The sequence below is a fragment of the Pterocles gutturalis genome, unplaced genomic scaffold (assembly GCF_000699245.1).
Source record: "Pterocles gutturalis isolate BGI_N339 unplaced genomic scaffold, ASM69924v1 scaffold20900, whole genome shotgun sequence".
NCBI lineage: Eukaryota > Metazoa > Chordata > Aves > Pterocliformes > Pteroclidae > Pterocles > Pterocles gutturalis.
The window spans coordinates 1,234-12,897 of record NW_010143912.1 but is presented as its reverse complement, the minus strand read 5'-3'; the positions used below and the strand labels follow the sequence as shown (position 1 = coordinate 12,897).

Sequence of the window (11,664 nt, the reverse complement as noted above, 5' to 3'; positions counted from 1 at the left end):
TGACTAAGGCTTAAAGATGTATTTCAGTAGCTTACAGTAGGGTAGAAAGTTTATCTTGGCTCTGTTCCCCTTCTGCACCACTTTTTTTTTCTTGCAGGAGTGGTGATGTATTTGCTTCATCAGAGATGAGGGCATTAATTGAATCATGCATTAGCAATTAATTTTCTGTCTATACATATCTCTGAAAATATGCATATTTCTCTTTTTCTGCATCAAAGCCCCAGATTTCACTTAATTCTCAGTTTTGGCAACCACATTTCTTGACAAAGAAGGTCACTTGAATATATGCTGTTTGGGTGACCTCTGGTTTTTTATGTAAGTTTACAGATGTGATGATGTGATATGAGGCAGTTGTCATAAGGCAGGTTTTTCACCTCGGTCAGTCTCCTGGGCAGTTTTGCCTACGTTAGTTTTCAGTTGTTACTCTACCTAGTCAGTAGCGCTTAAGGAATGTTCAATAAAGAAAAATCACACCTCCACCGAAAGCAATTTTAAATGTGAGAAATGTCTAGGTGGGGATCTTGATCCCGGGCAGTGATGTTCAGTATGTCTTGTAGACCTACTTTGAAACAACACAAAGCCTGTTTTTTTTTAAAATGTGAGAAATGTCTAGGTGGGGATCTTGATCCCGGGCAGTGATGTTCAGTATGTCTTGTAGACCTGTGTGAAACAACACAAAGCCTGTTTTTTTTAGAATTGTTTAGTTACAAGCATAAAAATAAAATCCCTATTATGCTAATGATGTGTTAGCATAGGTGAAACTGCAGTTGGTAGAGTGGAACAACCCTTAACCTGTGATAGCTGATTTACCTGGATTAAAAAAGTCAATGGTTTCCTCTCAATTATTGGAATTAATATAATTTTTTTACTTTTTCAGAAGGAGAGAACTAAATGGTGAGTTGATGTTTCCTGTAAGTTGTAGGTGAGGCCAGTCAAGGTTCTATGCTATGAGTAAACTATATGGTGACAGAATGAATGCTTACTTAAGCTGTAATAATAATGCTTACTTAAGCTATAAGAAGGACTTGGGGTTTCTTTTACTGCTACTAAAAATATTCTATCCCTGCTTTTGATTTAACAGGTTTTTTTCTTGCTGCTTATTCCTGAAAATAGTATGGTTTTTCCTTAATGTTACGCATAGCTAGTGATATAGTTTGACATTTGTGGTATTTGATAAGAAAATGTTCAGTGTTTAAATGAGGAAAGCAAGCTATCCCAACAGCTATTTGGCCTGATTACTTTCCAGTTTATTTGGTGACTTGTGTAATGGGACCAAAACACAATTTCGGCTGTCTAGAGGAAGAGTGAACTGCAGAAAGTTTAGGCACTAAGAGCATGCCGAGATGTTTGTAGTTAATTGCCAGACTTCAGTAGTGAGAGAAAATTTGAGAAGTTAGATGAAGACTTGGTGCCAGTTCGTAACTTAGAGATGCTCTGCCAATGCCACTTCACCATCTTGAAGATACCAACGTCATCAATAAAAGGAGCAAATTCAGATTTAAGTCTACAGTGCCTTTCAAGTTTTTTTTATAAGTACCTCAAATTTCACTGGAAGCTTGTTAGTTTTTTCTTGGCAAACTAGTGTTGTTTGGCAAGGATGAGTGTGTTAAGATAAGCTGATCTCAAAAACTGTTGGACTTTTCTAGACTTCAACTAAGACACTGCATTTTGTCAGATGGGAGGAGTGTGTTTATTAAGGCACTGTATATGCTTCATTGCTATGTGATCTGTGTCCTTGCAGTTTCAACATTTTGGAAGGATTTTGCAGTTATTCATTATGCAGCTATTGAAAATGGGGTTATTTTGCTTCAGTTACCTAGTCACTTGTGGAAAACCTTGTCTGTGTTAGGCTATAAAAATGCATTAGTTTACTAATCTGTGAATGGAGATGGGTGAGGTGCTACGTACGTGTCCTCTCCTATACTTGATTGGGTGTTCTGCCGTACTGGGTAAAAGGAACGGGAGACTAGTAATAACTGGCATACGGGTGGGATTGTTGTATTGACTTGTGTGAGTCAAGCAGATTGTAGCTTTGCTCTACAATTAGAAACTACTACTGATCCTTTTTAGTTTTCTACTTAAGGAAAATAAACTTCTAACACACGTCTAAAAGTGGCCCCTGGTGGGTATGTCTTCTGATGGTGATGTATTTAAAAAAGATGGAAATTGTTTCATATCATTGTTGTGAATCATTAGAATGGTTTTGGTTTAAAAAAAATACAGAATGGAAGTTAACGTCATTGTTTCTTTTGACATCCTTAGTTTGTATTGTGGACATTGGAAGTTTGTTTGTTTTTTTTTTTTAAGTGCAGAAGTGAAAAATACTTTCTAAGAAATACTTGAAAAATTCTGTAACCAGGTTTCTCGTGAAAGTTACAGCAACTGGACTCTGACAGTGTAGAGCTGTAAGCAAATGTACTTGACATTCAGTAAGTCTGCCTTAAAGTGAATCTTTCTCACCTCACTAGACATGATGAATGATTTTTCTTAATCACCAGTTTAAATTATAATGTTTTTGTCAGTTTGTAATGTTTTTAAGTTCAGGAGTTAAGATCATCAAACTCTTAAAGTAAGTATATTTGGAGTTAACTTTTAAAAAAGATTGTTTTCTTTTGCTTGTGTAGAGTAAAACTAATGAAATAAATACAATAGATAAAAGTTTTTGGGTTTTTTATGTGTGATTTTTTTTTCCTAACAGGGTTTGTGGATGCACTTAGATGTTTGCAATGAGCACTGTGGCTGGCATGCCCCAGTGTTTTGGATACCAATGCATAGGACTCCGTAGTAATCGAATTTATCAGAAACGAACGTCATGAGCATAGCAATCCCATTGGGGGTTGACACAACAGATACTTCTTATTTGGAAATGGCTGCAGGCTCAGAGTAAGTATGTGACCACAATTTGTAAGTGTTCTTATCTTTTTATTATTGTGTTAATTTTTTTCCTTGAATTTTTTTTTTAAATACAGTTGGTGAGGACTTAGGAGTCTCCTCAGTTTTATTGAATCTTTAATGACTTAAATTAATAACTGTCACTTCATTCTTAAGTCAGTTTCTTCCTCTTCAGGGATAGCAGAGGTGGGAAGTTAAACTGTTCTACAGATGCATATTTTGCTTATCAGATGGAGAAATACAGATGCTGCCTGGTGTGCTTTTTGTACTTAAAGTATTTTACCATTCCAGTTTCCTTTTCACTGTATATAAAAAATATATTTTTGATTTCCCATGTTGTAAATTCACTTGTTGTGGTAAATTGCAAGAAAGTGGTATTAATGAGACAAAGGTACCTTTATTTTTTAAAGTTGAAGGCCTGGCTTAACTTGTCTAATACCATGTCTTCACAAAACTATTTTATATCAAAAAGCTAGTGGAAATTCACTTGTTAATCATTCATTTCAGTTGGTAACTGTGGATAACTGTGCATAAAGGTTTACAAAGAGCCAATGAAATCCTGAATTCAGGAAACACTTCCTTTGCATGAAATAAGTTTTGTGAATTTCTGGGTTTTGTGGTTTTTGTTTTGTTTTTTGGAGGGTGAGTTGGGGGTTGTTTTGGGAGGGTTTGGTTTGGTTTGGGGAGGGAGGTTGTTTGGGGTTTTTTTGGTGGGTTTCTGGGGTTGTGTGTCATGTGAGGGTGTTGGGTTTTGTTTTTTTTCATCCCTCTAGTTGTGTCTGAGCCTATTGGTAGTCTACAGAGTTTAGCTGTTGTTGATCCCCAGCTGGAGATCTTTCCTGTCAAACAAACTTATTTCTGTGTGTGTAATATTGGCCTGGCTGTTGAATGTTATGAGAGGAGAAACAGCATTTTGGACAACTTGTTTCTTTGAGATGTAAAAGACCAAGGTGGTGTTACAACTTTTATCAGTGTACCATAGGTACATCATCCCATTGAGCTCTGTATATTTCAGAACAGTATCTAGATATTTTTTTTTCCCCTCTGTTTTCTCTATTACTTTTGCATTAGTAGAATATATGATAGAAGTTTCTTTGGGAAGAGAGGGGTGTCAAAAGATACCAAAGGTCTGTTAAAGATCAAGAGAGTTTGTGTGACTCAGTGAATCTTGTGTACTTCTTTGCGTATCCATAGGGGAAAAAAAACACCAGTTCATTTCTTAGATCTAACAAAAAATGTTAAATTCATCATTGATATTAAATTGTTTTTTAGGCTTTTTTAACTGCTGGAGATGCTGTTACTCTTTGCCTTCCTTTGAGCCTTTCTGTAGTAACGTTAAAGACTTTGGTTACCCCAAAAATACATTTCCCTGGCAGATAGTGAAACGATGGATTAGACTTATTTTGCATACGTGTTTGAAATCTTTCATAAACCAAAAATAAACATGAAGTGGTCCTTTATTTAATAGGTGTATTGAGTAACTAGTACGAATTTAAATAGCTGGCATGTATCCTTTGCTTGAGAGCGTGTGCTAAGAAATATTACTCCATTTAGGAGGCAAATGGCTTTCCTCCAAACTTTGGAAGAAATGTTATGCAATGAGAGCAAAGCTCTTGAACAGCTTTTTAAGGGGATGTTTCTCTCCTGTGGTTTCAGTTATATATGAGGCTATTCTAACTTCGCACCATTTATCTGAAGAAAACCAGTAATTTACAATTCAAAGCTTTTTGACAACTTTAAATATTTAAAGTTGTTTTGTTAATCTCTCGTATCATGAATACTAGTTTCCTTGGTGCAGAAATTTTTTGACTTGATTTACCTGTTCAGGGCTCTCCTCATTATCTTTTCCTGTGGTTTTATTTTATGTTTAGAGATGGCCATGATTCCTGAGGTTGCTGATGTTCCTTGCAGACGCAGCATGTGATGCTGAAATTAAAATAAATAAATGTAGTTGTCAGTACAAAAAAATACAGAGTTCACAGTGTGTTATTTGCTTGATACTGTGGCATGGTAATACAGCTAAGAACTGCGTTTCTTCAGATGTTAAGTGACTGCCACCGATTAGATTAATTCATGTCATCTCTGTCGTACTTCTGCTGAAAAACATGTAGTTGCGTGATTGGCTTGTTCTGATTTAAAACCTCTGTCACTGTGTAAAGAAGTGTGACACAGAGGTGTGTCCCTTACCTACTGGCTTGCACAGCTGTAAACTTTTTCTATCACGGTCTATGTGATTTACATGTTTTTGTATGTTTTCTTCCAAAGAGTAGCATGTTGGATATAGATTGTATTGTTAGCAATCATATGTTCTTTCTGAGCAATTTCTGGGGTTTTCCCAAGAGGGAGGAGTTGGAATTCCTTCACTGTGATTGACAGGTCTGATATTGCTTCATCAGTTGCCGAAGCATGAACAAACACAAGAATGGGGGAATGGCAAACCTGATTATGTGGGAGAAGGAGCCCAGGACAAATATCTTAACATAGTGCAGTTTCTTAGTGCTGAGAGATTTTTTCCTTGCAGTTCAAACTAAAGGATAAGCCTATTAAAAAGGTAGATAGTTTATGTGATTGCATAGTTTCACATACTTGTTTTAATAATTGTCGCAAATAGCTGTGTGGAAGATAACTTATTAAAAGGTTTGAATGTCTTAAAAATTGGGTGAAATAGTCTGTTTCTTATGTTACATGTACCCAAGTGAACTCTCCAGTGGTGGACTGGTCTTCATAGTGCCACAGTAGTCAGAATACATATATATTTTGCCTTTATTTGTAAAAGGCTTACCAAAGATGAATATGCGTAACTTCTTACTGTTAAAGACCTTGTAATAGTAAGCAGAGTCAGCCATTTTGGAAGGTTCAAAATGCACTTCCTGATTTGAGAGTGTTAGTCTAGCTTAGAGTATAAGCTACACATTGGGAAATACCATTGATGGTACTGCTCTCTTGTTTTTAATATCTGTATATGTTTTTTGCAGAAAAGGCCTGTATAATGAACTGAACAACCACGGTATATGAATCATTGTATTGAGTTCAACGTCTAGGAGAAAAGATGGTGAACATTGTTGTAGTCTTAAATAAATGAAAATCTACCTTCCCATTACTGCTGTTGAAACAAGGAAAATTTATTATTTTTTTTTAAACCAGGCCAACCTATACTTCTAGGGCCTGTTGCAAGATGTTTAGGTAGCAGAACCCGCTCTGTGATCAAGAAGTAGTGCTTATTTCTTTGTTGTCTAGGTAGTGAAGCACATCAGGTGTGTTTGGTTAGATGAAGTGTCTTGAAATAAAAAATACTGTTTTTCATACAAAACATACTACATTCCTTTATCTGAACTGACCTTCAGCCAGATACTTGCTCAGGTGTGTTGGTGGCAAAGGGAGAACAAACCCGAAATCCTTCAAAAGTAGACTTATCGAACTGGTGTATGGCAGGTTGATGCTGCTGAAGTGTTCCTGGAAACAAGAAGTTTAATTTGAAGTTTTGACAAATGTTTTCAGAAAGTACTATTAATTAAGCTTTCATAGCCTAAAACTTGGATACCTACCTGCCTTTGAAAATTATAGTTTTAGTGACATTTTCTTTTCCATTTGAATACCTACATTTTTATAGAAGTGATTGATGGCCCCAGATTCTAAGGACTGATTGTATTTTGGTTGTTAGTCAAAAACTGCTCCCTCTTTTTTTTTAATTATTACATGATTAGAAACAAAACTATTTAAAGGGAATGGAGCAGGGGAGACGGGACTTTTTAAAGAACTGACTACTGCTTACCATGCTTGATAGTTGATTCCCTTAATATAGGTTAACTGTAAGCTTGTAGGGACTGAGTTTTTATAAATGATCCGGTCTCATGTGTTGCTTATTTGATTTCTCACTATTGCCATCTACTGGCAACATGTAGAATATTTTCAGTTTGCATTGGACTTCTAGGTATGAACAGTGGGAAATGACCCAGAACTTGAGAGTTGTCTCATTGGCAGAATGAAAATTATTTTTTAAAATACAGGTGTCTTTGATTTTTATTAATTTGAGAAAATATTATTTTCCTGTTTTCAAGTTACAGGAACGTTGTAAATCATTGCAGCCCAGGAGCATGGGGGAAGTTCTTTTTGGGGTGCTTTTTATTTTGTTCCTTTTTAATATTTTGCACAGTTTTGAATTGCTGACCACCACACTTAACACATATATGTGACATTTTACCAAAATGTCATGGTCAGTTTATCATGGTAATATTTGTTTATTGTAGGGCATAATATTAAGATTTTTGTCTAACTTAAAATATACTATAGTGTAATACAGACATTTCCGTTTTGAGGAAAACTGAGAGTAACCATAAATATCTCCTGTAGTTAGACACTAAAGGTGCAGTTGTTTGAAGTGAAGCTGAGAAATGTGGTATGCTCAGAAGACTGACAAACGTAGTACTTCAATCTGTTACGCAACTGGCTTATGTTCAAAAATACAAGCAAGGAAGACCTTTCAGATCTGGATGCTTACACTTTTTCTTCCTGGAAGCTCACTTTGTGGGATGCCCATGAGAATGCCAGTGGTGAGATTAGGGGTGTGTTTATAGTGCAGTAGTTAGTGCCTTGAGCCCTGCTGCTTTGATCAGCTGTACGAATTAAATATTTCACCAAGATGTATTCCGTCACAAAACTCCAATTCCGAGATGCCTATTCAAGAAGGTGGCCTTGACTTTTTGTCAAAGGATAGTCTAGATGGATGTGTTTTATGTTTAAGGTCAAGGTCATGCACATGGTAGGCAGAAGAGGAGTAACAAGGAATTTGGTGACGGGCATGTTAAAGTGTTGGCAAACCTGTATGCAGAAGTTAGAAGGTTGTCTGTAATTCTGTGGGGAAATGTACTCGTTCTGTGCTGCTCATGAGATTAATATTGCTTTTCTGATGACTGTAAAGGAAACCGATGGTGATTAACTTCTAGTTTCAGTGAATGCTCTGCTATCTCCTTCCCATATTTCTCAGTCTTTCTACACTTTCTACATATTTCTACACTGTTGTCCACCCCAGTCTAGCATTTGAGTGGATAAATGAAACAGTAACAGTTACATTCAAAGCTCTGGTGAGCATCTTTTATAATGTAAAGAAATAACTGTGGCCCCTCGGATAAGCATTTGAAAAAAGCTTTGCTGAAAGCTGATTCTGCTCTAATTCTGTATTGAAGTTAAAGCTTTTTTAATACAAAGATTTAATTGCCTTTGTGCCTTGCCTAATTCTCTCCCACCCTTTTTGTGGCTTTTCTTGCTCAAGTAAAGTTGTGCTTTTTTCCTTTTTAGCACTGTACTCTGAAGCTGTTTTATGAGGATTAAAATAGTTGGGGATAAATGCATTTGTTTCTGTATCTCATTTTTGGAAGCTTAATTCTTCTGCTTCCCATGGCTGTTATGCCTCTAAATATTAAACTTGGTTCTCTTAAGTGGTTTATAAATTGCTAGAGTAGGTAGAAATGCATTCAGGGAGTAGGGTGTATTGTCTTGCCTGATATTTTGCAAGAGATTTAGAGTACCTTTTTAATTTTTGTAGGCAGTTGATGAAATACATGACCTCTCTTTGTAGGTCATTTCCATTCTGGTATCTTTCATTGAATGTTCCCATGTTGAAGTAGCTGGTATTTAGGTTGCGGTAATATTTATTTTCGGTGAAGGAAACTCTCCTAAATTAATTGTGGTATTGCTGAAGGATGGATTGTACCTGAATTCCCTGCCCTGTCCTGTATCAGTAAGCCTTCCTGCTCTGAAGATGTGAGTATTTTCCATATACCGAAGCAGATAAGACCTAGGTTGAGCACTGAGCAGGTCGTGGATAAGAGTAGCCATGCTGCTGCTTTTCCCATTCAATAAATGTTGAAGAATAGCAGGAGAAGCAATATAGGGGTCAAGACCCTCTTGAACTGGACAAAGCTGAGTTAATTTCTGTCCTAGCCATGATGGATGGATAATCAGTGCCTCATTGGTATTTTGATGGACTAGATCTTCAGAAGGATTAACTGGATGACATCAATGGTGTGATTACTGCACCAATGCATTACGTCAGTAAATAGGTAAATGCAAATCTGTTAAAAAGGCACAGCTATTCTAACTTCTGTCTGGTTTTGTTAACCATGGTTAACAAAAGGTGCTTCTAGAAGATAATTCCAACAAACTCTGAATAAAATTACTTTCAAGTTGAGAAGTGTTGTGAAGAAACGAAAATTTTTCTGGTTTTATGAGGTAACGAAGGGCAAGTGTCATCAGAGTTGTTTTTTGTCTCATGCTAGTCAGAAGTTGTATTTCTTATGTTAGCACTTCACATGATTTGTGTACTCACATGTTCACTTGCTTTCTGCAAAAATGTAGCTGGTCATTGTTAGAGACATTAATGTTTTAAAAAAAGTTGTTTTTTCTTTGGACTCCAGAAGCTGAAGTCTTCACCCAGTAGTGTTTTTAACTAGTGTTTCTTTTTAAATAATTTTATTGTGTAGTAACCCACATGGAGAAAAGCTATTAAGAAGAAATGGGCCACCAAAAATGTTAGTGGGATACTTCCAAGTAGATGTGAAAACACTGTGTGTTGCTTTCAGAAAGCTATACTCTTAGAAAAAATGTTGCCAATAAATGTAAGTTGCTGGTGTTCTTTTAAATCAGACTAATACCACTTAATGGCATAACAAAAAAAGCCTCTATTTAGTATCTTAATGTCTAAGAAAAAACACTGATCTCTATTTTAACTTAAGGTTCAGAAATAGCAACTTTTAAACAAATCAGTTTGTGATGGGAAATAGACTTCACACATCATAAAACTAAAACTAGAAAAGTGAACCAGGCTTAACTTGTGATGTCAGTCAAAAAGCCACTTCAGTTTTAGATATTAATATTTTGCCCTGCCTTTCAATTAAAAAAAAAAAAATAAACCCCACCAAAAAAAAGAAACCAAACTCACGCCAAAAAACTTTAGGTAACTCTGGGTTCACTTGAAGTTTTTCCTCATGTGATTTAATTGTATGGTGCAATGGAAAAAAAGCTAAAAGTTACTGACTAAAAGTGTCTCAGACATGAGAGTATGTGTATGCTTGCATGCACAGGTGGATGTAACTGATGAGGGAGAGGTAATGAAGGTATAATATATTGTGCTTAAAAAGATGTTCAATATTCCTTTATTTATCTTCTCTTTTGTGTTGTTGTTTAGTGCATATAAGCTATGTCTTGTATATTGAAGAAGGCTCTGCCTTTCACTATGAAACCTCTCACAAATTTTTATTTTTTTTTTCTTTGTATTTAAAGATAAATCGATAAAGTGCCTTTTTTAGGTAGCTTTGCCCTGCTGACGGTTTCTGCTGGCAGCAGCGGTGCTCTGCCGCCCTGAGTGGCAGGGCTGGCTGCCTCGGGCGGTGCGCTAGTGGTGCCACCAGGTGTCGCTGAAGGAGCGGCGGTGGCGCGGGGCTCTCTTGATTGGCAGCTCTCAGTCACCGCCTTATCTTTTGTCATAACGACGCTGAGTCCTTTCTGCAGCTTCTGTTGCAACTCTGCAAACTTGGGCATACAGACTAATGACTCCCTGACAAGGTTTGCAACGTGCTTTTCTCTCCCATATTTGCAGATTATGTCATGTGATTCAGCATGCACTTTTTTTGAGAAAAAATTTGTAAATCTAGAGAGGCATAAGTTCTCTGCCACTCTGGAAGCTTCATTTTAAATGAAAGAAGAGGCTTGGACTTCCTTTTGCGGGGGGGCCGTTGAGGGTGTGTGAGTTTGGTGTGTCCCACTCCCTTTTGTATGCTGCATTAAACAGGAACAGCAGGCAATTAATTATAAGTTATGCAGCAAATAGCTGTAATTTAGTAATAAAAATTACATATTCATTGTATTTATTATTCTTCTGTCTTTTTGCGTTGCAGACCAGAATCTGTAGAAGCTAGCCCTGTGGTAGTTGAAAAATCGAACAGTTACCCACACCAGTTGTATACCAGCAGCTCGCATTCACACAGTTACACTGGTTTGCCCTATGCAGTAAGTTCCATGCAAAGTATTTTATATAAAATAGATTATGTAAAATCTGCTGTTCTTAGCTGCGGAAACTATGATTCATGCTTACATTTTTATGTGTTATCAGCAGTTGGGTAAGCTGACTAGAGATGGTTGATTAGAAGCAGAATACAGAACATTGTGCACTTTTAAAACATAGTTGAGAAGAATGCACAATGGCAAACAAAATTTTAAACTATTACCAAAAAAAGTCTCAGAAGTTCTTTAAAAGGTGAATTCTTACACTGTGGCTTAAATAATAATCAGTGCATGAACATTTAAGACCTATAACTTTTCTTCCCACAAAAATCTAGGACCATAACTATGGTGCTCGGCCTCCTCCAACGCCTCCAGCTTCTCCTCCTCCATCAGTGCTTATTAGCAAGAATGAAGTAGGCATATTTACCACTCCCAACTTTGATGAAACTTCTAGTGCTACTACCATCAGTACGTCAGAGGATGGAAGCTATGGAACTGATATTACCAGAGGCATTTGTGGCTTTACACATGATGATGGATATATGATCTGTTGCGACAAATGCAGGTAACAAATACTACATTAATTTAAATTTTAAATTGCTTAGAAGTTCAAGATGCACTGAAAGTAAGTGTAACTAGGTGGTGTTTCAGTTATGTTGAGTCATAGACTTCCTTCCATCAAAACAGTGTTTGAAGGTTGTATGGCTTTCTAATAGGCAAGGTAGTTGGTTAAGGCCAGTGAGTATTTTATACTTCATTCCAGTCTGTCTTGAC

The 11,664-nt window shown here is 36.6% G+C and overlaps 1 protein-coding gene across 1 annotated transcript; it reads left to right on the top strand.

The window, feature by feature from the left end:
* Nucleotides 1-2,696: 2,696 nt before the first annotated feature.
* On the top strand, nucleotides 2,697-11,455 carry LOC104470127 (histone-lysine N-methyltransferase 2E-like; the record flags this gene model as incomplete). The annotated part of the gene is made up of 3 exons (XM_010084943.1): nucleotides 2,697-2,883; nucleotides 10,785-10,896; nucleotides 11,226-11,455. Coding segments are annotated over exons 1-3 (413 nt in total), but the record flags the coding sequence as incomplete, so codon positions are not given.
* Between the last annotated feature and the right edge of the window lie 209 nt (nucleotides 11,456-11,664).